Genomic DNA, 26,987 nt, shown 5'->3' with positions numbered 1-26,987 from the left:
TTAGCGAGGCTCGCGCTCAAGGCATTTACCTCCTTCTGTAGCGCTCCTGCCATGGTGGCAGCCGCAGAAAAAAAAAAAAAAGCTTCGCTGTGCGACTGTCTGCGTTCCACGCAGCGTTCGAGGTTGTTGGTCTCGCGGAACGTCAACATGCCCCCTGCAGCCAGCCACCGTCGTGTTTATTTGGCACGAAGAAAAAGAGACCGCCGCGCGCGCCTCGAGGCGATCGCGAATTGCGCGCGCGTGCATTTTTGGCACGAGATCCGGCAAAGGTGGCAGCTTCCCGCGCTGCGGAAGCACTGTCCCCGTGGCGGCGAGGAGCTGCGTTTGGGGTCAGCGGAAACACTCGCTGAGGAGTGCATGAAGCGAGCGCTATGCTCGCCAGCTCTGCGTCGAAAAATGGCTGTTCAGGCGTGATGAATTGCGTTTAAGGACGACACGCACAAGGCACTACGAGCGCTCGTCCTGTTTTCTTACTGTGTGTCGACGTTTAGCGCAACTATTAAGGGAGCCAGCAGTAACCGAAACTAAGGAAAGCTTAGGGGAACGTTTCTATTTTTTTCATTTGTGGTGTTTATCAAATGGAATTCAGTAGCGTAAGCACTTTATGGCAAAAAGATAATTGATAAGAATTCGGCAGCGTAATCACTACTTTATGGCTGAAAGATAATCGAGTAGAAATTGGGGAAAAAAAATTACAGATAATCAATGTGGTTCATGCGACAAAGTATGCGTTAGCGTTAGTGTCTCCCCCCTTGCCGTGAACGGGGTAGCCGCTGCCGCTAACTGGTTCCGACGGTGCGCGCGGGTGGCGTGATCCAGCCTTTCAGTCACCGTGTGCCACGCCGTTTTCACTCTCCCGATACAATCCAGTAATCGCAGCGTCACACGCTGACTCCCTTGCCACTCTCCCAACCTCTCGCCTCTGATTGGCGACCGCGGTGCTCTTCTCGCCGCCCGTCGCATCCCACATCTCTTCCCTCTCCCATTTTCTCTCTCCTCTATCCTGGAAGTGGAGAAGGGGTTTTCCCTCTCTGCACTTTGCCTCCTGCCTACCGAGGCTTCTCCCTCTAGGGCCGGACACTTTTTGAGATAATGGTGATTCTAATTCTAACGCATTAAAACAACCACATACCACCAGTGAGATCCGAACCCACGACCTCCGTATGTATCTGCCAACTGAGCTATGGCGGCGGCTGTCCCATCTTTTACTTACAGGGTTATTTATGTTGTATGTAGCCTAACCTTGAGAATGTTCACTAGAGCCGCCCTATGCATTTCCACATGTTTCTTTGGTTTCGGTGACTGTTGGCTTAGCCAGACAGCATCCTTTTCTGGCTGTTATCACACTCAGTTATAGTCATGCACACAGTGGGGGTACGGCCTCCACTAATAGGCGAGTGTGTGCGCAAATTTTGTACCATATTGTCCTCTGCTTCCAGAAGGCATGAATCAGAAGGTGCTACCATGAGTTTTGACCTCCCCTTTTGGAAACTCCTTTTGCACACGCTGTTGATGGCAGCTGAATTGCTTTTTATTTTGTTTCGTAGGGGAATGCTCGAATTGTGGAAAGTGTTAAAAGAACAGCACTCATGCGGTCTACACGCGCCGCCAAGCGAAAGAAACCATCGGTCTCGTGTATCTCGCCCTGCACCTCGCGTTTGTAGCGCCTTCACTACAGCCTCAAAAGCCGGTGCGGGATACCTACCGGCTTTCCGGCCATAGCAATGCCTTGATCGGTGTGCCTGGGGGCGTTTGCGTCTTAAGCGCGATGCTGCTCCGCGTGGAATAGAGGGCGCGACATGCACTTAGCCACGGGGGTGCTGCTGCCACTGCAAGGGAGGCGCTGACTAGTGGGAACTTTAGAAAGGATCCCGTCGGCAAGATTCGCCGTATTTCATATCAGTCTGGAGACTTTTCACAGCCTTCACATGGTCACGGTTATGAACGTTTACGTTCGGTGCAGCGCTGCACTTGCCTTACAGAACTTGCGCGGAGTCATGTTGATACACGGTGCAGCGGTGCGCCGCTTTTGCACGCACGGCCGCGATCAATTCACGCTGCGCAGAAGTGCACGTAAATGCGCATGTGGGTACCTTTCATTTCAGTGTATATGTCGTGGTGATGGTTCACTCAAAGGGCCTCCGATTGCAGCTTGACAAGTGGATGCTCGATTCGAGTTCGTGGTTGGTGCAGTCTCTGACTGAAAATAACGGGCAGCATCGTGCCGACCATGCGAAATCCCTCTTTCTTTTCATCCGTTTCTGTTCTTGGCCTCAACAACGTTATAATAACCACAGAAACCCTGTATTGCGCTGGAAACGCTCCTCATACGGCTAGACAATTAACGAAGAGCAAAACTCATGCTCTTTGTCGAAGTTCTATTGGTCGCGAACGTCTTTAATGGAGCGCAGCCGTGCTGCCTGTCATTCCTAGGTATTTTTCCATAACCTGGTATGCTGTTTGCGACAGGTTTCCGGCGACGACATCGTATACGCGCTACGCGCTCGGCAGGGCTGCGCGTATGCTCTGCACACGGTTCTACGCACATTGGAAAAGGACGCCGCGTCCACTCGATCCGTACAGATCCCCGCCATTTCCGTTCTTCCCACGCCCGCGCGTAGTCGGTGCTCCCGCGTGGAACTTTCCGAGCGGAGGGAATGCATTTCGCGGTTTCCGGTGCTTTTTGCCTTCCCCACGTAAGGAAAGAAGGACGCAGGCGGTACCTGTATCACGCGCATGAGGCGTGCACTTACACGCCGCTACCGCTTTTCTTTGTCTCGCTGCGGCCCGGCGCTGTGTGCGAGAATGTGCTGCCAGCAGCTTGATTGCGCCTCTTCTGCTCCGTTGAGCGGTTCCGCGTAACGTGGTAAATCGTTGCCTTCAAGAGTACTCAGTGCTAGTCAAGCATTCAAACCGAGTACGGCTCGTGCGTATCCGAATGCATCACTGATGCGCGTGTCAAAATGCGGCTGTGTGCGTTGTAGAGGAGGCTTGTGTAACGAGCGCTTCATTGATTTATCGCTGCATCGCTCGAAGCCTCGTTCAAGCCGGCAGACGATGTTCTCCTTTCACGCTTGTTAAAACCACTGCTGCACGGTTCTGCTATGCATTACCTTGGTTAAAGCGCTCTTAACTTAAAGGGAAGCTGAAACGGTTTTTTGAGAATTTGAGGTTATTCGAGAATTCGAATTTACCAAGCTTCTAGATAAAGCATGCAAAGTATATTGCACTAGCATTTAAAATGGTGACATAATCGCCGATTAACACTGCGACGATGCTTAGGCTTCGCCTCACTACGTTAGAGGAGTGCGAGGAAACTCGGCAGTGACGTCATTGTTGCCGTAATTTCAGATGTCCACTGCTTACGCCTGCATGCTGCTGTGCGTCGCCAGATGGCGCCAAACAATGCATAGTGAGCATCACCTTCGATGGCGTCGGTTTTCTTCCATGGAATACCCGTTTCTTCGCTGGAAACGTAGTGCCGTCATACGTGACGTCATTATCGGGGCCTCTGCCCGTCGCTGTGCACTTCAGAGAAGCTGAACGCCGACGACGACTTTATTCGGCGATTACGCCGCCATTTCAAATGCTAGAGCAAAACGATTTAGCAGGCTTTACTTGCACATTTTGCACATTCGGCAACCTTAAATTCATCGAATTCTAAAACCGCTTCAGTTGCCCTTTAACCGTTGCTAGCGCGGGTGTAATGAGAGTGGCAGGTTCGGCTTCTTCGCACGTTCTTTTTATGCGTAGCATATTGCAATCACTCAGTTCAGCCCTTGGGCGCGGACGGGCAGCCACCAAACCACGTGACGTGACGTCACGTGGTTTGGCGACGTCACGTCACGTGGTAACGTGAAGTCACCAAACCACTTAAAAAAAAAGAAAAACAAAACAAAAAAAGAATAAAAAAAGAAAAAAGAACAAAAAAAAGAAGAAAAGAAAAAAAGTACGGCTGAGCATGGTGGCGGTTGCCACCGCCCCGTTTCAAAGGGGGCGCTCCTATCCATCCATCCATCCATCCATACGTCAAGGAGGAAAAGCTGCTCAGAAAATCGAGTGCCGCCAAGCAATACCTCGCGCAAAAAGACCGCGCAATATGCAACGCATTCTTGGCTTAACCAAGCTAAGCCTGGGCATCTTTTTTTTGTTTTAATTTTCCTTTTGCTGCTACGGGAAGCGCAATGCTGTAGTATGTATACGTAGGGGCCTGTTGAAAGACACGGAAAGCGAGCACGGCTTCCTTAGCCTTTCTTGATGAAATGCCGTCCCCGCATCGGAGCTTCGCTTCGAATACCCGACCGTCTTGCTCGGGAGTGCTAACTTCATTCAATATTGTCCGCTAGAAATAGTTGAACGAACCTGGGGCATTTACCTAACATTTCCGCCTGCGGATTTTCTCTGAAGAACAGCGATCAGAACGAAAGCCAGCCTCATAGAGGATTTATGGGCACATGTCGGTCCTTTTTTTGGCGCCCGCTACAAACGTAATGGAACGCCAACCACTTTTGTCGCTGGCTGGTTTAGTACGGTAGTACCGTCATGCAGAAGAGTTTGTCTTGTACTGTCGAGTATGCCGCGCAGCTCGTGTGCCTCGCATGCTCGGCGTGCGGCAGAATCGTGAAAGTCGCGGTGAAAGCAGCTTTCTGTTGCGCTGTGCTAAAGCTGTAGCGATGCAGAATGCTGTGGCCGCACTGCGCTCTGCAGCCTTCTGCATAGCTCATGCGTCCTCTGAGCCGAGGCTTTTAAAAAGAGCCGTTGCTTGCTTCTTGTCCGCATAATCGGGATGGCCTCCATGGACGAGCCGTCACTGCCGTCTCGCGCAGGTGCTTGCGTGACTGGGAGGAGTTGCTCGAAGCCTTCAGCTGCTCTAAAGCTTTCTCCTAGCGTAGCGCGTACAGGTGCAGCCACTTGCGCGCTCTCGAGTGTCAACGCTCTCCGGGTCGAACCGTTTCCCAACCGCGGCATTATACAATGGCTTCCGCGCTGCCGCCAAGCACGCGGCGGCCTTTAGGCTGTAAGCACTTGCTCTCTTTCTTCCGCAGGCGTAGTACGTTCGGCTGCATGTTGAAAGGGAGTTAACGGAGTAGCTCCCTTGTGCGCTTGTGCAGAAATCCTTGGTACAATACTACTGTGGGCTGTCGTTTCCGACGAAGTCGCGTGAGACATTCTGCAACGTTCGCGTTTCTCTCGGGCAGTCACGAAAAGGTCATGGAGATGTTGCGCTTTTTGTATTGCCGTGACCCGTCTGCTTTCACATGTTTGTGGCATCGGTAAGCAGCCTAAGCATGCGGCAGAAAAAGTTGCCGCATCGCAGTTACCGGTATGCTGCTTTTAAAAATGCGCTCGTCGTATATAAGTTTGCAACATTTGTACCCGATAGGCAGTTTCCGCTGGCCGCCCTCCTCGCGCCGGAAAGAATCCTGTACGCCCTTGTGCATGGTCAGACGAAGCGAGAGACCGTACAGGAGCTCGGCCGTCGTGCTTTTCTGCTGGTGATTGTGGACCGTTTATGAACTTCCACTAAGCTTGGCCTTCGCTCTTTTTTTTTTTTCCTTTTTGCGCATGCGCGTCTTGTCTGTGTTTGTGTTGTTACGTTCATGTTTCATCTGACCAGGGTAGCGCACGAACTCTGTTTATGCAAGTGAGTGCCTAACAGTGACAAATATTTGTGCGTTCAGTTTGCAAAAGGGGAAAAGCGCTGACACTTCCTAACAGTAACGTTTCTTTTAATCGTCGTAAACATGGTCATCATCATCCTGAGTTGCCGACGTGGCCAGTTCGCAGTTACGTGCTTGTCGTCGTCGCTATGCAGTATCGCGTGTGCCCGTTCGGAAAGTGTGAACATGTGGCGCGCACGTACTTGTTTTCGAGCAGCCGACAGAGTGCATGCAGCCTCTTTTCGCGCTCCTCACCACAGACCTTTTACGCTAATCTCCGGCTTTGCAAAGTTAAATGGGAAGAAAACTCGAAATCGTCGATACAGCGGCATCGAATTGGTAGCGCTCACTTCTAGAGTTTTCCACAGACACTTGGTTACCCGCGTTTCGATGTGGCAGTTATCCAGCGAAAAAATTAATTAAAAGAAGGGAAGTCAGAGGGCTCGACCAGGCCTAATGTCCAGTTCAGTACACTGGGCCTATAGGGAAGGGGATAAATGGGCGACTGTATAAGGACGCGTAGATCACAACTAAGAAAAGAAAAAGAAACTATGGGCAGAAGCTGGCTGTACGTCCCAGAACTGATTTCACTTCACCCTGATGCTTTACTCATAGTTCAGCGGGATGGAGCTCGACGCTTCGCAGCCCAAGTTACGCTCTTTGAAGACTGGAATGCAGAAACAATCTCGGCCAGGTAGCCACTCACTATCTACCGATTTAACGAAATGCTTGGCAGTAGCCATCGAGTGACGGAAAACAAAAACAGCTCACTCGCGCGAGAGCAAATTGTCAGAGCACGGGCTCCGTTTTCCCTTCGGGCAAAGGTGCTGCCAATGCGCGCATGCATTTCTCCCGCCTTCGTGATATTGCTTTCACTCGTTTACTCTTGTTTTTCTGGGGGCCTCATGCTTTCTTGTCGCCATGGCGCCAGGGCCGTGGTTTGCGCTGTAATAGCTCAAACCTGGAAAAGCCAGCGAAAACGGGTTGGAATATCCCAGGTGGCCTGCAGGAGCTAAAGAGGGCAGTGGGGCTGCCGACCTCCAACCCCGCTCCCCTTCTTCTCGTGTTACTCGTCGGTACATAGAACGTCCGACCTCAGACCGAAAGCCACCGCTATTTTTGGTGTGTCGCTCGCCTCTATCTCGTTCGTTTAATCCCTCGCTCCGACCTTTGACAGAGTCATCCCTGAAGCCACCTGTTTTTGTAAGCGATATTATCGGCACACATTTTTTCCTGGCTGGCCTTGAACGCTGTCAAACGTATGCAGTGCGCAACTGTGCTTCGAATGTCACTTTGCGCAGTACTTGCCATCCTAATTGCATTTGAAAAAGAAAATAAAGAAAGGGAGCGCATCGAAACTGCGCATTGTTTGCGTGCGGATGTTTGTTGCCCGCGCGGGTAGAGCGATGAAGTGGCGGCCGCTCGCTGGGATGTTTACCTGCGGCGCAGGCCTAGCGGGCTTTGCAGCGGCGATACATACATGTATGGAGGCCGCCGCGCGTTGGCGTACTCGCGAGCGGGGTGCGAACGAGTGCTCTTGTTTGCTCCGGTCGGACGGCCGGCCGGCGGAACACCCGATAACCTTCGGCCGGAAAGCAGAAAGAGCGGGAGGAGGAAAAGCAAGCACAAAAACACGCGCCGCCGCTCGTTCTCCGGCCGATCTAGGCGCCGGCCTCCCTCGTTCGGCGGCCATCGCTCTGGATCGCGCCGACCTTGGGACGCAATGTTGGCGCGCAATTAAAAGGGACCCTCGCTCTGACTGGCTGGATGGCTGCAGCCCGCAGCGACCGGCGCCGTGGAGCGGCCTGGCTTCCACGTGCACCCGGTTTCGACGGGCCGGCTGCCGGCCGGCGAGTCGCGGCTTCGGCTGCCGTGCGCGTGATTGCCTTCTTATATGCCCCCTTTGGTCATCAGCGCCGGCCGTGGGAAAATGGTGGCGGGTACAGTGCGGAGCGGAGCTTGGCGTCCGCTAATCGGGGGGCAGTTCACAAAGCCGATCGGGCGCGCGAATGCTTCGTGACTGGCTTGCGCCGGTGGCGCACAGGGCAGGATGGCCGGAAGAGCTGGTCGGCCGATCACGGACCGTTCTAGCGTGCAGACTGGCCGCCTTGTGAGGTCTGCCTATGGTTGGCGGAGGAAAGCTCTAGCTTCTGCTAAGATGCGCGGTTTTAGTGGGACTTATCGCAGTCTGTCTGTGCGGCTTCGCAATAGGCGGCAGGCTCAATATACTTGCGTCTGCATGATGATGATCACCGTCGTCAGCAGCAGAAGCAGCAGCCTAACTGCGCCCGCTTCAGGCAGGGTGAAAGTTTTGCCCATATTCCTCCAATTAACCCTCTCCTTGCGTATTGTAGGGGATTAGTTAAACGGGGAAGCTCTAGAGGCGACGCTGCTGTCTGCATCAAAACGACAGGCACAGCTCCATCAAAAAGAGGATTGCAAGTGTGAGGCTTTCGTAAGCTGTTTTTAAAAGTGTATACTGTGAGAACCCCACACAAAGTGTAGGCTGCGGAGACCATGCAGACCGCTCTTTGTCTTGGGGTGGGCTCTGGTATGATGACTTAAGGCACAAGCAAAACAGAGGCAGCCAAAACTCCAACCGCGCCCCGGTGCTAGCACCCGCGTGGTGACGTGCGCGACTTTGTCACAGACGTTCACGCAGGCCTTTACACCCTGGTAATCGAAGGAGCGGATGCATAACTAGCAAAAATGCACTACCGTTCAGGGAGAGTGGCCAGCAACAAGAGATTTGTCTAGCAGGTGGCGGTCCTTAGAAATTGGAAGGTAAGAGGGATTAACCTATGCGTATTGCGTGCACTTTGACCTGCGATACCCTCCAGGTCACGTTGAGGAAAAAGAAAGACGGAGGGTGGATAAAGATGAACGACTGGAACTATGCGTGGAATACTAATGTCAGCAGGTGGGGTGCTACAGAAGCAGCAAGCACGCTTTTTTATGTGCTTGCTGTATCTGTGCCAATGCTGAATATAGCCGTGTGCACAGTGAGCCCCTGCTCAACTGCCCAAGGAAACCTGCCCTCTCTCCTCCACCCCTATCGCCCAGCTAACGCGCTCACCTCGGTACACCTACAACTCGTATCTTCGCATTTCTATGCACAATTTCCGCGCAAACAAAAGATTGGAGTGCGGTGCTCCGTGCTTACTTGCCTGCTGATAGCAAAGATTGAGCCGCTCAGTGTGTCACTGCCGAACAGTGCATAGACCGCCGGTCCACAAATCGTCACTGCACGGCCCGGAATCTGGCTGCGGTGTCAGGCTGGAACAGATCACATGTGCGAGCACCAGTTGTGCATGCACGTGTGCTTTGTGTTGCCGTTCTTACTGAAGCCTGAACAAGTAGTACAGTATATTCAGTTCTTTGATGTATTAAATGCGTGGGCAAGAATCACTTGTTTGAGAGCGGTGCGTTGAAAGTGCTGATACCTTGCAGCGTGGTACGCATGCAGTTCCATCGCCTATTTTTCGTCGTCTGTGTGTATTCCTCGGGGTCACGAACGCGAAGTCCTCGGGCTTACGTTGGTAAAGTGTGGTGAAATTTATATAGACGTAATTCTTTGCCCCAAAAATGTTACAGCATTCACAGGCATTCACAGGTCTACTGTCAGAGGTCCTTATGGCAAACCATTTGCACGACGGTACAACCAGCAGCGACCTGAGCATAAGTCGCGTTTGTGCGAATGCGGCAGCAGAACATAGCGTTCGCATCACACGGTAATGCGGCGCGGCAGCGTTTACACCATCGCTTGCGTGAAGGTGGCGGCGCCTTGTGTCACCTCTCGAAGTCGGGCGTTGATGTGCACGAGAGTAGGGAACGCGTACCAGCTGCCGTCGCGCACTGTCACTCTTTACAAACATGGTGCTGCAGTGTGCCAACATTTACATGCGCCGCTTCTCGATCTCGTTTATGCTGTGCTCATTCTCGACGCATTATCCACGTTTGGTCGGATTCGATGCGTTCTACTCCTCGCTTTCACGCAAACGCGGCTTTAGTCGTGTACAGCTACTAGCGAGAGCTGCACAGCTAATGTAAACGAAGAATAAATTGTTTCCTTGCCTGTGAAAATGCTGTTACGCTATACAGTTTTCCTCTGTACGGCTGCCACTGAGCGTTCATTCGAGAAGCTTCGGCAGCGTTATTTGTATTCAAATGTTTGTCGTAGTAAGGAAAGCAGTCTTGAGTGGCATTAGCGGCGAGGAGAGTCACGTGGCTCGCTGTGCTTTTAGTTAGTGGATGCGTGATTCATGAAAAAAAAAAAGACTGTAGCGCAGCAGGACACGAAATACAAAGTAACAGACACGAACAGCGCCCGTGAAAGCAGAGATGCTTTTTTCGTGCAGATTAGTTAAAGCAAGGCTGGTCAATGCAGAGCTTGCATGCACTCCGAAATCTTGCTGAGAGGAAAACACGACAGTTTGTTTCTGTTTGCGTCGTCGTGAACAGCTGATCGCTTCAAAATTTCTCAGTTGCTCCCACTTTTCGTCCCTCAGCCTGTACCGTGTCTCGTTACATGGACAAAAGCTCGGAAACTGCAGGGACTCTGAATGCGGGCACGGATCGCCCAGATGAAAACGTGCGCGGGTCACCCAGAATAACGAGGCTTCTGCTCACGAGTTGGTAAACGGTGAGACGTTCGTCTCCGCTTCTGCGCACGATATCGCGCGTTCTGCGTACGCCACCCAGCCTAGCAAACGGAAGTGTTGTCCTTAAACCCGCCTTTGGTCCTCATCACGGAGCACCGCGGCCCTAACCCTGCATGGCACCGGGAATCCAGGCGGGCAGCGCGCCTGCTCGCGTGTGCGGCGCCCAGCCAGCTCGGTCTCCCTCTCCGTTGCGGCTTTTTCCACCGAAGAACCCGACTGCTCGCGGAATGTGCCCGCTGCGCGTTTCTGTCGGCCTGCCTCTCTCTGGAGGAACACAGCTGAGATGGAGGAGCTGACGGCGCAGTTGTTTGTCGCGTGGAGGAAGAAGCGAGCCGCGGGCAGCTCGGACAAATTTGGACGCGCCCCTGTGTCCGCCCCCTCCCCGCTCCCGCCGCCACGTCCTGCTGCAGGCGCAGCGTTCCACCCGTGCAGGGCTGTGCCTACGACGCTTCAGCGGCAATGGCTACGACACGAAGTGCCCGCGCTGCCGTCCTTTGTTTGGCCGGCGTGCCTGGGAATTGGGTTCGCTATAAAGCGGGTCTTTGGTGCAGGTTAACCTTTATTACAGTGGCATAGAGGCAGGTGGGTGAATTGGAGTCGGGAAAAACGCCAACGTGTATTGTTTGTCGAAACCAAGTGGGGTGGATTCTTCGCAAGCAGATTATTCTGTAGAGTTTCTGGTGACCTCTGCTTGCCTCGGCGGGCGGGAGCACATGTGTGCTATTTGGAGCGCAAAACTGTCCTCGGGGGTGGTTTCCCCCTTTGGCTAACTAATGCGCAGTGAACACACAAACGTACAGCCTAATATCGCGAGCCGTCAATCAGCGCATGCTCATGTATTTAACTGTGGCCCCCAGATCGGCGACCGTTTGTGGCAAACGCGACCGCGTCACGTCATGCACAGATACGCTGTATAGCAGAACGTTGAGCGGACGCAGCGACCACGAAAGGTGTTTTGACTTGCGGCGCCTGTTTAGCTGTAGCCTCGCTGGCGGCGATAGTCCGCGTGCACATCGTCACTGTGCTGCTCTTTGGTCGGCGCTCTGCCCTGGCCATGCGCCGCAACTGCTGGCTGCCCTGTCCTGCGGATTTCTCCGTCGACTCGCACTGTGGCTGCAGCTCCGCAGGCCGCGTGCTGAGGTTGTCCCCCTCAGTTCCGGCAGCTGACGCTGTCGTTGTTGACGCTGCTCCAGCTTCCTGCCCTCTCGACGTCGTCATTCTGCTGCTGGCCACGGTCCGCGACAGGCGGCGCATTCTGAAGGGGCGGTGAGCGTTGCTGTAGCTCTGAAGTCGATGGTTCGCTAGCTTGATGCGCACTCGAGGATTGATACCTAACCAACGGTTCGCGAACGCTGCAAATTGTGTTTCGGCACTCGGACAGTATAGCGGGTTTACGGGCGACTCTTGGAGGAAGCGATCCTATGCGCTCTGCCTTTTTTTTTCTTAACTTTCTTTGACCATAAAATGAGAGCAAAATGGAGATTTTCTTCAAAAAATTCTCCATCACGGGTCAGGCGCCCTATCCTTTAAATTTGTCCATGCTCTCATTACAAGCATGCCAAATGTGTTGGAAAGTCTCGCTCGAGCGATTTATCCGATGGTCGTCGACAGTCGCACTGCGTGTTCGCGGGCCGCGGAATTCAGTGCGGTACCCTTCGGTAGCTCATGGGATTTTGTCGTGTGGGCCGTGTGTACTGGTGGTGTTAAATGCAGCACGGCATTCACAGCGAAGGTGTTGCGTAATTTTTGCGTCGTCACGGGGCGGCGCCGCTAAGGGCTCGACGTCTTGCATTGCAAGTTGTGCGTTTGTTCGTTTTATTTTAAACTGCGCATTTCATTCCGGGCACATGAACGAGGCTCAAGGCTGTTCATTGATTGAATATTACTATACCCTAATTATTGACTCTTTCTCTGGTACAAATTGGCTGTCGCTCTTTAGGACTAGGAGTCCCGATCAGTAAAGCAGCTGAGAGAATTTTGGCTGTTCGTTCCACATGTTTGTTTGTTGGCGCAATCATTTATCCGTCCGGCGGCTCATAGCAGACAGCTGTGTCTGGCTGTCATAAAGAATGCACACGCGCCTGGGGAGTTAGTTCGCCATCACGAACATATTAACACCAGATCTTAACGTGAACGCTTTCTACAATACATGACAAAAGTTGCGCCGTTGATCTTCTATGGACTGAAATGAAACCTGGAACCCTGAGAGCGGTGAGCCAGACACAGCGTTCAGATGTAGGAACAGGTGGAAAGCAGTAAACCGAATCATTTATTTGCGTACTGGCGCACCTAGAGCACGGCGGCTCCTGTATGCCGAAAGCGGCGAATGTGGCGTTATGTTCCCCTAGCTTGTCCCGTTAACTAAAAGTGGTAAATTGGTTTTTGAGGAATGGAAATGGCGTAGTATCTTTCTCACATATCTCGGCGGACACCTGAACCGCGCCGTAAGGAAAGAGAGGAAGGTGGGAGTGAAAGAAGAGGGAAAGAGGTGCCGTAGTGGATCGAGGTCTCCGGAATAATTTCGACCACCTGGGGATCTTTAACGTGCACTGACATCGCACAGCGCACGGGCGCCTTTTGCGTTTCGCCTGCATCGAAACGCGGCCGCCGCGGTCGGGTTCGAACCCGGGTACTCCGGCTCGGTAGACGACCACTGAGCCACCGTGGCGGGTCCGTTAACTGCGTTCTTTTCTTTCTTTTTTTTTTCCCCGTCGTTTTGCTTCCGTGTCACCTCAGTATTCAGTGTTCCTTGTTTACGCCTGTCGATCGAAGCAAGTGACAGAGCTTGGATGAATTGCAAACGTCGCCGAACGACGCACGCACGCAGGCATCAGTGCTGACAGACGATAAGCTCCGCAAAGTATGGATCTAGCTGTGCCGCGCTACCAAAGCGGGCAACTTGTGCGCTGTCGAATTCCCTTGTAGAGACCGCTTCGTTGACAGTAATTATGAACAAAGTCGTCCGGCGTTTCCTGCGAAGCTTGAGTCTGTCTACCGCCTGAAGCTTGACTTCATACCCTCAGTTTCTGCGAGAAAACGGACAAGAAAAGATCAGAGACGAGTTTTGAGAAAAGCCGACGAAAAGAGCTTCGTGTTTTGTCCGTTATTGAGCGAGGAGTGGCTATTTCCGAGGTAACATCCATAGTGCAAGGAGGGGGGGGGGGGGGGGGGGGGATGGTCGGCCTGTCTCCTAGCCGAGAGTAGGGCACAAGCGACGGACGTTCTGTCAGTGATAAAGCCGTCTGCTAACTTGACTAGCAGTGCGGCAGCAAACATGTGCGTAGCGCACAGGTTGCCTCCGCCAGTCGACACTAACCTGTGCTTAGCTGTTACCGCATGATTATGAATAACTGAGAGGCGTCAGCTCAGCTGTGTTAAATTTTCCACACAGGAATTTTGCAGGTTTCCGAGAAACTGTTGAGAAAACGTTGGTTACTTGCACCAAGCCTTCAGAAAAAAATTGGCTATTTTGCCTAATGAGGCGTTAGGGAGTTTCGTAATAGGGGAACCCTATCGGTTAGCGGGGCAGGGGAGTAGCGTGGCACCAGTGCGCATGCGCAGGACAATAACCCGAGACATTATTGTGCTGCGCATGCACACTGGCCCACCGCTATTCCCCTGTCCCCCTCATCGATGGAGTCCCCCTATTTTATAACTCACTATTGCCTGATGCTGGCCTGATGCTAGCTTGACTTTCAGCGGCACGGAGATAGAAAGGTGGCTTCGACGCAAAGCTCGAAGCAAGTTTGCTGGCTGTGGCCCTTTCTGGAGATTGCTACCAAAGTAGACTTCGATAACTTCGTCCTTTCTGCCTTTCCGCAGTGCATGCAGACGGATCGTCGGAACCACTTCAGCGGCGAACTAAGTGCACTGTCCGGATGACGAAGTTCACCTTTTCTTGCGCACGAAGAAATTAAAAGGTCGCGTGTGTCACTTTGTGTTAATTTCTCCAAGTGTATCTACTTTCCCGTGCGCTGCCTAAGAGGACCACATCTGTATTCCGTGTTGGTAATTGTCTTTCCGCCTGAACAAAGGCGTGAAGGAAATTTAAAAAGGAAAAAGAAGCTAGCTTGTCCCGGACGGTGTTACACTGCGCGTTCGCTTTATGCGTCCCTGTCGCTATTGCTTGGCAGTGAGGGAGGGTCTTACGTGTGCAATTTCATGGTGTGCTCCAGCCTTAGGAACCAGTGCGTGTCTCAATTCTAATCCCCTCTCCAGCTTTAATGTCCTTTGTCATTTGCGTACTCAAAACGCTAAAAATTTTGCATTGAACCACGCGCAGCTCCTGTTGCGGCTACTGCAGAAATACACATCGACCAACTACAAAATCTCCCGTATTTTGCTGAGGATATGATCTATTTCATTTTGTCCTTCCTATTCATCAAAGCTCACCTGGACAACGCGTATGACCCATCCCGTCATCTACGCGGCTATAGATGCAGTTTACGCTCTTCGTGGTCATGTAGGCAGTGTACGCTTTTAAAGGCACAGGTGGTTTTTGTAGCGAGAGCTACATTACCCGCAGTCTCGCCGTTTCGCTGCGGGCCTTGGGCGCCACTTGTGCGCATGCGCGAGGAGCGGAGTGACGTCACAGCCGCGCAGCTGCTGCGCCGCGCCGCTCGCCTCCGACCGAGAGACTGCGCATGCGCGACACGCAGCTGGCGCGCCGTGCTCTACTGCGCATGCGCGGAAAGGGAGGAGGAGGGTCGCGGTGTATAAATGATAGTGATGCGGCGGTGGAAAAAACACACTGTCATGGCGGCCTAGGAGAGCGAGGCCGACGCTGTGCGGCGCAGGAGACGGGAGAAACTCGAGTCGTCGGACCTCGAGGTGGTAGCCTGGCAGTTAGCCGTCCAGGCAAGGAAGAACGAGCGGAGCAGCGCCAAGAGAGATGCGGAGACACTCGAACAGAAGAGCGCATCGCCAAGCGCAGACGCCAGGACGTGAAGCGGAATCAGCAGCGTGCCCTGGCCCTACTGGAAAACCAGGGCGAGTTGGATACGACCAAGGGCGTCCGCAGAATTTTTTGCAGGGGGGGCCCCATTGGTTGTTGGCGCCGGAGGGGGGGGGGGGTATATTCGTAGCATAAAGGCACTATTTGCGGAGTAAATTTATTTATTTATATATAAATAAAAAAATAAGTAAAATACGCACATGAAAGAAAAATTACAAACAGCAAATTAAAGCGCGGCTAGGAGAGATACATTAAAGTTTATCAACGAAAAAACAATTAAAATTAATAAAAAATACAAAAAGATACTATCACTTCGTGGAGAAGTGCTCAGTCTTGCTGCATACGGGTTCTCGACTCACCCGGATTGATGACCAGCACACAGCACAATATGTTCACAAACACGCAACTACAGTCACTCAGTCAGTCTTCCTTGAACAGCAACTGTAGGCGCCTCGGATTTTTCTGGGCGAATTGTGTAATTACACGGGTGATAAATTCATTTCTGTGCTTCACTACACGCTCTCGGTGCATACTCATCATACACATTGAATGGAAAAACGGTTGAACGCGTACGTTGAAAACAAAAGACAACTATATATACAACAAACACCTCGCTCCATCTTGCTCGCGCATCCGCACAGTCGAGCAACCGCACACACACTGCTCGCCGCTCGTCGTTTTCTCGTCCGCTGTCTTGGTTGTTCTGACCTTCGTTGACAACCGGCCACTAAAAACACCGAAGCACAAACACAGAGGCGCGCACACGTGCAAGGGCTTACTTGCCGCAATATCCCCGAATGCGCACTTTGGGGGGTGAAAGGAACGCCGCGCGACTTCCGAGGGGAAGGAACACTCGCCACTCCGGTCGGAAAATTTGTTGTTGTGTTTTTATGGGGTTCAGAGCCCCAAAACGCATCAGGCTATGAGGGACGGAGTAGTACAGAGTTCCGGATAATGGCGACCACCTGGGTCTGGGTCTCTTTACCGTGCACTGACACGCACAGTACATGGGCGCTGTTGTGATTTGAGACCCAGCCAGAGGTTAGCAGGCGCCATCGGTCTGCGTTGACCAAAGGCGCTGGTTTTCGGAGAAGACGCAAGAAACGCTGGTGTGGGGGCGCCTCTGGAGACTGCGTCGCCGTGAACAAAAGCAGCTAATCCCCTTTGCCGAAGATTCTGAAAGCGGCGCTTCTACCGAACTGCGCTCTCCCGTGGATCGGAGGAGACAGCGAGCGGCGGCTGCGGCGCCAACCCACCGCCCGCTTGACCCTGAGCAGCCCGACAAAGCGGGGGTGGATACGGCTGATTTGTCCTTCCCTCCTGAAGAATTCATCGGTGGCCGGCGTACGAACGTATCCTGATTATAGCGAGCGACGAAGGCGAAAACAAGATGCTCTGTGCACTGTCTGCCTCCGTGCCGCTATCTCTCTAGAGATCAAAGAAACAGACACCGATCGTAAGAAGGCTCAAACACATGCTCGCTGATGCCGCTGTATGTCTGCAACAGGTCGCCTTTTAGTAGAGCTAACGATGGCGTGGTTTGAAAACGGCGGAACGACGCCCGCCCGGACGCGGCATTTCGCAGACGTGACCCGAAGCGTGGAAGCGGGGCTGCTTTACCCTTTTGGCTGAGCGCACCACCGCCCCTGGCGTGCGGACATCACTCACGGTTCGAGTGAGTGATTTTCCAGGGGGGTGCAGCCGCCCCCCCTTGCCCCCCCCCCCCCCTCCGGACGCCCATGGATACGACCGAAGAAGAAGAGGACGTGAAGGGACGGCGCGTGACTGACCACGTGATCAGATCGACTGAAAGTTCCAGTGCCACGAGCCCGTGTGAAGCGGACTTCACGAACAATCCGTTTGGATTTACGTGTGACGTGTGTGACTAGACGTAACCAGGGATATACCGTACTCTCGCCACGTATATCCTGGCATAGCCGAGCTAAGCCACTGCCAATTTTACTGTTATCCAAGCGTGATTTGACAAGGGGCCGTGTTTTGCAACAGTTCATTTCATTTCTTATTTCATTTGGTCGTGACGTCAGCAGCAACGGAGGATGGAGAAGCAATCGACCACCCACATGGCGCCGTGCACCAATTTCTTTTGTTGTTTTAATCTTTTCGGCCCATGTTAAATGCGTATCAGTGTATCACCGTAGCTCGCTCACTCGTTTGCATCGGTGCCGATCGACCAGTGCCCACCATAGAGTTTCTAAACACTACCTTGACGGAGAGCTGGCGCCACAGTCTATGCGAGTTTCTTATAGGGCACTTCTAGTAGCATTGGGCACTTCATCCACCGTGCATGGAATGATGGGAAGACAGCAGTATCGTACTTGGCTTGACTAGTGTTAGCCCTAAAACATAACTGCAACTGCAGAAATACAAATTCTCGCAAAACTACAGTGAACTAGATAGGGGTAGTGGGGCGAGCGGCGCGCCGAGGCGGTTTGCAAGGACACCGGCCGGCGGCGCCGCAGTTCCCTTCATCTGAAGGAGGCTGGAGCCGTGCTGCGCGCACTGTGCGCATGCGCGCTTGCTTTCCGCAAAGTTCGTCCACTCATCGGATCAGTATGCTCAGGGTTCAACAATACTGAATGCGTATCATGACAGTGATGTCTGCGAAAGGTCTCCCAGCTGAGGCCTCGATTTGCGTGCGACAAAGTTTGCTGAGCTGAATGCGGCTACAAAGAATGAACGGCCCGTATATGAGATTAATTCTTTGTTGTTGGTGAGCCGTTTGGTCCTGTGAATTGGTTTGCTATTACTTAGGGTTCTGTGCTATGCACTGACGCTCCCCATTTGCTTATCTATTTGCTTAGTGTCTGTCATCTCACAATTTGATCTCTGTGTACAGCAGAAAAAAAAAAACGCGAAACGCACACGGAAAACTGCATGCAGCCGTGAAACATACCATTGCTCGCGGCAGGACGCGGCGCGCGGCTTGCAGGTGAAAGGCGCACTAGCGCCACCACGCGGCAGCTCAAGATTTCCGTGGTTTTCACCTCACCGGCTCCGCTGCTTTCCGGCCTCCCTCGCCCCACTACCCCTATCTAGTTCACTATTCGGCGCTGCGGCAGTACGACATGGCGGACGAGGCCCCAACTCCATGAACACGTCCACAGCGTGCGCGCGGAGCGCCTGCGCGCCCAGCGCGCGCCGCGACGAGCGTCGAAAAGGGGCATGCATCTCCATGGTCCTGATGCTGGCTCGCTCCCCTCGCGAGCCGTCTGAAAAAATGTCAAGACGTGAACAAAAGATGGTTGGGGAGCCGCAAGGATTCCAAGAAAATTTGGGGGAACCTGAAAGAGCTTTCAGCCATGAAGAAAAGAGTCCCCGAGAGCCCCGCGGTCCTCCGATTGTCGTAAACCGGACCCCGCCTCCGACGCGCGCGCTAGCGCCCGTGCGCAGGCGCCGATATCTGACACTGTCGGATACGAGCGTCGTGGACGCGCTCGGCGGCGGCCGACAACTCCATCGGCCCTCCAAGGCCCTACGTAAGCGCCGAGCACGCGCCGCGACGGCGTCGAAAAGTGGCATGCATCTCCATGGTCCTGGTGCTGGCTCGCTCCCCTCGCGAGCCGACTGGAAAAATGTCAAGCCGTGAACAAAAGATGGTTGGGGAGCTGCAAGGATTCCAAGAAAATTTGGGGGAACCTGAAAGAGCTTCCAGCCATGAAGAAAAGAGTCCCCGAGAGCCCCGCGGTCCTCCGATTGTCGTAAACCGGACCCCGCCTCCGACGCGCGCGCAGGCGCCGATATCTGACACTGTCGGATACGAGCGTCGTGGACGCGCTCGGCGGCGGCCGACAACTCCATCGGCCCTCCAAGGCCCTACGTAAGCGCCGAGCACGCGCCGCGACGGCGTCGAAAAGTGGCATGCATCTCCATGGTCCTGGTGCTGGCTCGCTCCCCTCGCGAGCCGTCTGAAAAAATGTCAAGACGTGAACAAAAGATGGTTGGGGAGCCGCAAGGATTCCAAGAAAATTTGGGGGAACCTGAAAGAGCTTCCAGCCATGAGGAAAAGAGTCCCCGAGAGCCCCGCGGTCCTCCGATTGTCGTAAACCGGACCCCGCCTCCGACGCGCGCGCAGGCGCCGATATCTGACACTGTCGGATACGAGCGTCGTGGACGCGCTCGGCGGCGGCCGACAACTCCATCGGCCCTCCAAGGCCCTACGTAAGCGCCGAGCACGCGCCGCGACGGCGTCGAAAAGTGGCATGCATCTCCATGGTCCTGGTGCTGGCTCGCTCCCCTCGCGAGCCGACTGGAAAAATGTCAAGCCGTGAACAAAAGATGGTTGAGGAGCTGCAAGGATTTAAAGAAAATTTGGGGAACCTGAAAGAGCTTCCAGCCATGAAGAAAAGAGTCCCCGAGAGCCCCGCAGTCCTCCGATTGTTGTAAACCGGACCCCGCCTCCGACGCGCGCGCTAGCGCCGATATCTGGCACTGTCGGATGCGAGCGTCGTGGACGCGCTCGGCGGCGGCCGACGCGTGGGCCCCCAAGCGCGCAGGACGCGTGCCGAAAAGTGCCGATGGAGTTGGGCCTTTTACCTCAAGGCCAGTCGATCGCTGCAAGCGGAGGCATACTGATGTCGTAGCGAGTCATCACAAACGTTGCGACCACTCATTAAAAAAACATCTCACCATCAGCCTTTTATGCAAATGCTCCGCCGTGCTGCGAGTAATAGTAATATTTGCACACAAAAGAGAGATCATGCAAACCACATGCGAGGCTGGACAGAAAGATGAGAACCCATACGCAGTGCGCCATATGCCCTCCAGTCGCTTACGCACGTACACAGGCAAGCACACACGCGCGTATACACACACACGTATGCGCACTTTCATTTCAGCTGTTTAGTGCCAGCACGGTGCAGATGCCGCGTCTAGCACGGGTATGCAGCCGTCTCAAGCATGGTCTCAACGCCGCTCACTAAAACAAGCGTGGTCGCGGAGCCGTCTGCTACGGAGCGCGCCAAGCACCTCGCACTACTTGCACGAGAACAGAACTCGCCGGGAGGCTAGTGCAAAAGTGCAGGAGAACTCGTGCAGCACTACATCAAATCGAGTGCCGAAGTTCAGCTGGCGCTAGCTGTCACTGGCAAATCGAGGATGCGAGCGCAGCGCCGCCTGAACTGGTGCAGAAAGTACAGCCAAATCGAGGAGACCACGTGATGTGCGTGTGCCGCTTATTCCGCGCGCGCGGCCATTTTCTCGCTGCGGCGGCTTTTACCACGCGATGAGCTGTGAGACTGTTTATAGTTCAATGGACGGATTTGATCGTATGAAGGGGAGCGACCTCCATTCCCGTGATTTTCCACGTTCCTCCCTTTTTCCTCCCAGAACGAGAAATCTCAGGAGGAGCACCCCACTCTTTCACCTTTCTTCCCTCCTTCTCTCGCTTCCTCCGTTATGCCTTCCCTTACGGCGTGGCAAGTGTCCACCGGTGGGAGACAGGTACTGCACCATTTCCTTTCCTCAAAAAACAATCTCTGAGCTAAACATTTCCCTCACTAACCAGTGAACTTATTTATTAGCGAAGGTTGAAGAATTAAGCGCGCCTCCTCTTGCCGCCTCTTTCGAGATTCTGCCGGAAAATCCGCCGCTGATTGGGTCATAACTTTAGAATAGTTTCGCAACCTGATATAAGTTTGATGATAGATGCGACGTTCTGATGCGACGCCACGAGCATGTCTATGTCCAAACAGCCGTAATATGCCTTTCCATACATATGCGCGTTACGGGCACTTTCTCGGTATGAGGGGGCTAAATTTAGTACGTGATCGAACATGGCGGGCGCAGGAAATGTGCACGACGATCCGCCTCTCGCGTGCATATGAGACGCGACACGGCGGCTTCCGGAGATCGGGCGACTTGCGCGCATGCTGTCCGGCGGAGGCGCGAGCGGCGGAGGCGCGTGCGAGGGCCCATGGCGCGTACGCGAGGGAACTGCCGCGGCATTCATGCGAACCGCTTCGCGCAGCCTTGTTCTCTCGCGAGAGTCGCTGGTGCGCTGTTACATATTTTGCGACTGCCGGACGCACGACTCCCATCTCTTTGGAAAAGCAGGAAAAGAATTGGTCGCCACGGCTGCCTTGACTGCACGCCGCCAACAAATCGGCCTCTGCTCCCCGCCAAACGCCGCTCCTCCCGGCTGGCAGAACAGCGGTGAAAGCGAGCGCGCCCGAGGAGGAAAGCCAACGGGAACGTATGCATCGGCGAGAGGGAAAATCCGTTAAGAGCGCATGTGCGCTTGCGCATTGCACGCTGTGTTACATCTGAAAACAAAGTTATGTTTGAAAAGAGTAATTTATCGAACCTTCTCATTTTTTAAGTGCTGCTGACTCTGGCTGTGAAAGGAGTGTAGGCACCTAACTTTTATTTGCGTGTTTTCTTCTTTGTAATGGTGCGTAAGACATTATTATACATGGATGACCATGTGGCATTCTCCTACGGCCGATAAATGATTTATAATCGAATTTCTTTCTCATGCTGTTTTGGTTTCAACAGCTGACTGATGACTGTGACGTTAAAGTGTATTTTTAGGTCACATGAGGCATGAAAAAACTGCAATATAATCGCTGCTTCTGCATTTTTTGTCATTCCGACTCTTGAGGAAGGCTGGCTTCAGCACTGTAGTAAATTAAAATAATGTTCCATGCCTCATATGACGTGTAAGCACACTTTGACATCACAGCCATCGGTCAGCTGCTGAAACCATAACAGCATGACAGAAAAATTCAGTTATAAATTATATATCAGTCGCAGACTAATACCACATGATGATTCATGTCTTACACATTGTAGAGAAGAAAACATGCCACAGAAATTGTCTGCACTCCTTTAAGATGCACATGCTAGATGCAGCGTTTCCTGAGAGCTGGATTTGATAGATGTGCATTTTTTTTTAGCCGGCTCCTGAGGTCATGCTTATGCAGCATGTCTATCATATATATGATATATTGCAATCTACTGCTAAGTGTACTGTGATGCACATCATCCGTGGTTTTCATAGCACTATCAGTGTGCAACACTGCCCAGAAAAAGTGGTTGTAACTGCATCTTGCAATTATTTTCTGATGGTCAGAGAATAAAATCAGAAGCAACGCTGGAGCCCAATTTTGATGTTGTTCCGAAAGCAGAAGTGCCTGTTTAGGTAAGATTCTAGTTTTTGCAATGATACGCAATCAGTGCTGAAAGTCCTCTCTGGCAGTAGCATCGCATATCTGCAGTAAGCACTATAGAGGTCATGCACTGGCTGATATGAAGGTGTATGTTGCTGCGGCACTGTATGTGTGCTTTGAACATGTATACACTCAGAATGAATATGAAGGTGATCACTTCTGGGCAAACCTACTTGGATGAAGTGCTTTACCGCAGTTCATATATTTGCTAAAAGATAGGACAAAATACATAAATATAGCTGGCTGCTTCGTCCTAGTATTGTTCACCGCCACTCTGTTTAGAGAGCTGGGTATCGTGACACCAGAAAGAAATGATTTATTTTGGTTGGCCAACACGAAATATATTACCTTCATATTGACGCTAACGGGACAGTGTGACTTGCAGGACTTGTGCAAATCACTATGTCAAGAACAAAAGGTGGTGATATTTTGCTTACACTGAATGTAGAGGGCATAAAAAAATGCTGATAGTCGGATACAACATAAGTGTGCAGTAAAGCTTTGCCCACATTCTGTACTGCTGCACAGAATTCCTCCACAACAAAAAAGTAGTCCGTTGTTAATACTTTTCTTGTTACCATGCCTATAATTGGCAAGTTTTTGGCAAAATCGGTCAGCAAAATGCAGATGATGTCAGTTGGTCGTGTCTGTGTAAATTAGAAATTTTTGAGGTGGTTGCTGTGGTATTTCCTGCTCTCAGAGGAATGGGGTGAGATGACAGCAAAGCCATGAGGCTTTCTCTCAAGAATTTCTCTCTGATCACTGGAATTCCAGTCTGCTTAGCACACACCATATTCATTGTAATGCATACCACATTGTTGTTGATTGACTGAAAGTTCTATTGCATTCAGTGACTGATGCTTACAGTGCATATTCAAAGCTTAGAAAGGGATCCCAGACCCAAAGACTGTAGAAAGATCCCCTTATGTACTAACATAAAATATATATTAGTGATAAAACAGCCGTAGTAGCATGAAAAGACAAAGGAAAATCAGAAAAATTGATGCTGACTAGTAAACAAAAGCAAAATTACAATAAAGTATCTGAAATTAAGTACCAGAAAGAAGGGAATGCAAATTATTTTTCAAGAGGCGTAGTGAACTGGATTCTTTAACGTAATTTGGAAACATATTTCGATCTGAATTTGAGCAAAAGCTAACAGTCTGTTTGCCATTGTAAGTCTTTGAATAAGGCAATAAGTAAATGTTCATAGATGCAAAGTGTGTGTGCTTGAGGTGAGGAAGTTGATTGTGGTTGAGCAAAGTGAGCGGCAATTTCTTGTTGTGAAATTTAAACGCTACAAAGCCAAGAGAATATTTAATTAAATCAGAAATCAGTAATATTTTATGTTTACCAAGTAATGGCGATACACAGCACGTAGTTACTAAAGGTGCTAATTCTAATAGCTTGGTTTTGAAAATGTTGGATGGGTGATAAATGTGTGATGTAAGTGTTATCCCATGATGTGATGCAGTATGTGATATGGCTATGAATGAAGGCGTAGTAGAGTGAGATAAGGTCGGTCTCTGATTAATATTCTAATTCCATAGGCTGCTCTTCTGCTAAAATATGAAACAAAATACATAAAAGCAGCACGGCTAAATGTATTACCAACAGCTCATGCTTGCTTCTTCTTTGCCTACACAGATCCCGGGAGCTTATTAAGCAGGCAATCCAAGACAATGACTTCATGAAAAACCTGGAGACAGTGCAGATCAAGGAGATCACTGACTGCATGTATCCTGTTGAGTATGCCCAGGACAGCCTCATCATCAAGGAGGGCGATGTCGGCTCTGTCGTCTATGTCATGGAAGGTGCGGCCTTTGATATGTTGTTGTACGTGTGTGTGTGTGTCCGTGTGTGCATGTGTATGTGTGCATATAAATATGCAAAGCAATAGATATACACAATACTAACAGCATCAAAACAGAAACAAAAAAATGGTTGTCATAAGAGAGAAATTTGGTTTAAAGATGTGCGGATAACTGATAGACGGTGAGCCATACAACGATGTGGAATTAAAATTTCACCGAAAGGATTCTGATTAGACTGACCAAAAATAGAGCAGTCTGAGAATGGCGAAGTATTGCAGTTTACTTGTGATTAGGTTAGACTGAATACGCAAAGTTGAATGTGCCCTCTTGTTTTCTCCCTTTATACGATAGAAAAAAGCGCTGCACTAAAAAATCAATAAAGTCTACAATGATAAATTTTGACATAACAAGCCATGTGCAAGTCAGTACTGACTCTGTGTGTAGCTGTGCTAATGTTATAAGCACTTGAGGTGAAAACAGGTGCACAATGTTGCTGCAGTGATTGTGATTTAGCAGTTCTAAATGTTCTATAGTAATTCATTCAGTGAAGGAATTAAGAGCTTCTCCTATACAGGATTTACTGCAACACTGAAGCACTATCATTTCAATCCACTGAACACGAAGCATTTCACAAATTGTAATGCAATTGTTGACCTTTCCTGTTAGTAGCACTATAAATCAGCTTATTCTTGTGCATTTAATAGTCAATGTATGCATCGCAGTTTTTAATAAGAACAGGGCATGAAATTTATCCTTTTGTGCTTTCACTGATGTATGCCATTTTTTATTTCACTTGTACGCACATTGATGTGGTAATTCAGGAGATAAGTAATTAGTGCGCTGTTAATGAAATGCCCTTTGTGTGAGCTGGGTAATGGCATCTCTGTTGTACTCTGCAGAGGGCAAAGTGGAGGTCACAAAGGAAAGCAAATTCCTCTGCACCCTGGGGCCTGGCAAAGTGTTTGGTGAGCTGGCCATCCTCTACAACTGCACCAGGACAGCCACAGTAAAAGGTGCGAAATGTTGTACTTTTCCTACTCGGTGCATATGGCGTGCTAGCAAGCTGCTGAATTGGCTACTCAAAGTGTGTAATGGGGCTGTAGGTGAAAATTGGGAAGGCAGAGAAAAAAGGGTTTACAGGAAATGCAATAGAAATGACCCAGTTAACCATGTATATGTCTTGGACACCAATGGAAAAACTTTTGACATACTGGAAACATCTCTTCGATGTCTATGTTTGACTAGGTAGCAGTGCAAGGATGTATTGTCGATCATCTAAATCCTATCCAGATCATGTTGCTGGTATAATGTGTGAACAGTGTGTCAAAAATAAGTATTATGAGCATAGACTATGGCCATTCTGAGCAAACCATACCACATCATTGCACCCGGCATTTTTTAGAGCACAGTAACTTAAGGTAACAAGCAATATATACATCTCTGCTCTCTCCCGATCTAAGCAGATAACCTTTGCTCGTGCGCTTCTACCATTATTTACAGCCAAACATTAAAATTGTACTAGAAAGCAGCAGAGGTTCTTTTACATGCATATGTCTAGCACATGCTTGCCAATGTCAACCAAGTGCCTGTGGTATATATCCGTGTTATGCAGTATTTGAGATGCAACAATGCTCCAAAGATGTGGCCTCTTATCCTTTGTATTTTTCATAGCTAAAGGTTGTACTTTTTGGTTTAAGCCAAAAAACACCAACAATAGTACAATGAATTCAATTTTTCAAATTCAGTTTTAACAAAAAAGGCCAGTTTCTTGATATACGCTACCAGCTAACTGGCTATCGAGTAGGCATTACACTCAGTCAAAGCAGAGAAATAACGAAGTGTGAGAGCCAGGGGCATGGTGAGCGTTGTACGTACCATTTGATTAAGTAGCACAGTTGTGCATTGCGAGGTATTGCTTTGGTACCTACACGCCTTTTAGACTAGAACGCTGCACCCCGTAGCCAAACATCGTCTGCTAGTGTAGCGCTGTTTACTGTCGTCACCTGCTTAGACAGTTACTTGGTTAAGCACGTTTCTCTGCCACATGTAACGATGCTTGAAACTGTGCATAACTGTCACGAAAAGGTGTCATGTTCTGGCCACCACGAGAGGTTAGCGGCAGTTTCATCGCTATAGTCAGCACATAGACCACTTCATTTCTGACACTTTTGATCAACAGTCCAGCGATAACACGACAACCCTCCTTTTAGAAATAAACTTCCACTTACATTTTTGTTCAACGGTTCTATCACTTAATTTCTGTTACTTGTTCTATTGCTGACAGCATTTCCTTCTACAATTAATTACTGGCAAAGCAGTTATAGCAAGGCTTCAGAACCGTTAGTGTATCAGTCACTGGTAAATCAGTTGCTCAAGCTGACAAAAAGCCAAGATAAATTCCAAGTCACTTGACCGTGCAGGAATACCACATTATGTCACCCCCCCAAAAAAGCACGGTTATCTGTTTTTTCAGGTTCGTTAGGAAAATTATGCAGAAATAATTTTGCCTACGTATGTCTGAGAAAAATCTAACTAGCCTGGCAGATAAGTTGGAAGCCTTTGAAATAAATGCTGTATGTCACAGTTTATAATGTATGTCATATGTGCAGAATTATGGATGTGGAGGGATGTTCTCATTGTTATATTAATGTTCATTAAATGCCCGCTGTGTAGAGCTTACAAAGGGCTCTTGTCACAGGTGTTAAACTAAC

General features: G+C 50.8%; 1 protein-coding gene across 5 annotated transcripts in view; it reads left to right on the top strand.

Annotated features, from left to right (window-relative positions):
- for (cGMP-dependent protein kinase for) overlaps positions 1-26,987 on the top strand; it is a 148,598-nt gene that overhangs the window by 79,819 nt on the left and 41,792 nt on the right. For 4 of the 5 annotated variants that reach the window (XM_089582191.1, XM_089582190.1, XM_089582194.1 and 1 more), the window contains exons 2-3: positions 24,110-24,276; positions 25,176-25,289. In XM_089582191.1, coding sequence (XP_089438317.1) covers positions 24,110-24,276; positions 25,176-25,289 — 281 coding nt within the window. Of the gene's footprint in view, positions 1-20,460; positions 20,736-24,109; positions 24,277-25,175; positions 25,290-26,987 lie in introns of those variants that run through there. The other variant, XM_089582193.1, reaches the window with a different exon arrangement.

The sequence above is a fragment of the Amblyomma mixtum genome, chromosome 3 (genome assembly GCF_055824585.1).
Source record: "Amblyomma mixtum isolate Tamu chromosome 3, ASM5582458v1, whole genome shotgun sequence".
In the NCBI taxonomy this organism is placed as follows: domain Eukaryota; kingdom Metazoa; phylum Arthropoda; class Arachnida; order Ixodida; family Ixodidae; genus Amblyomma; species Amblyomma mixtum.
The sequence above is the reverse complement of the archived record's forward strand: the minus strand, read 5'-3'. Positions and strand labels throughout refer to the sequence as shown.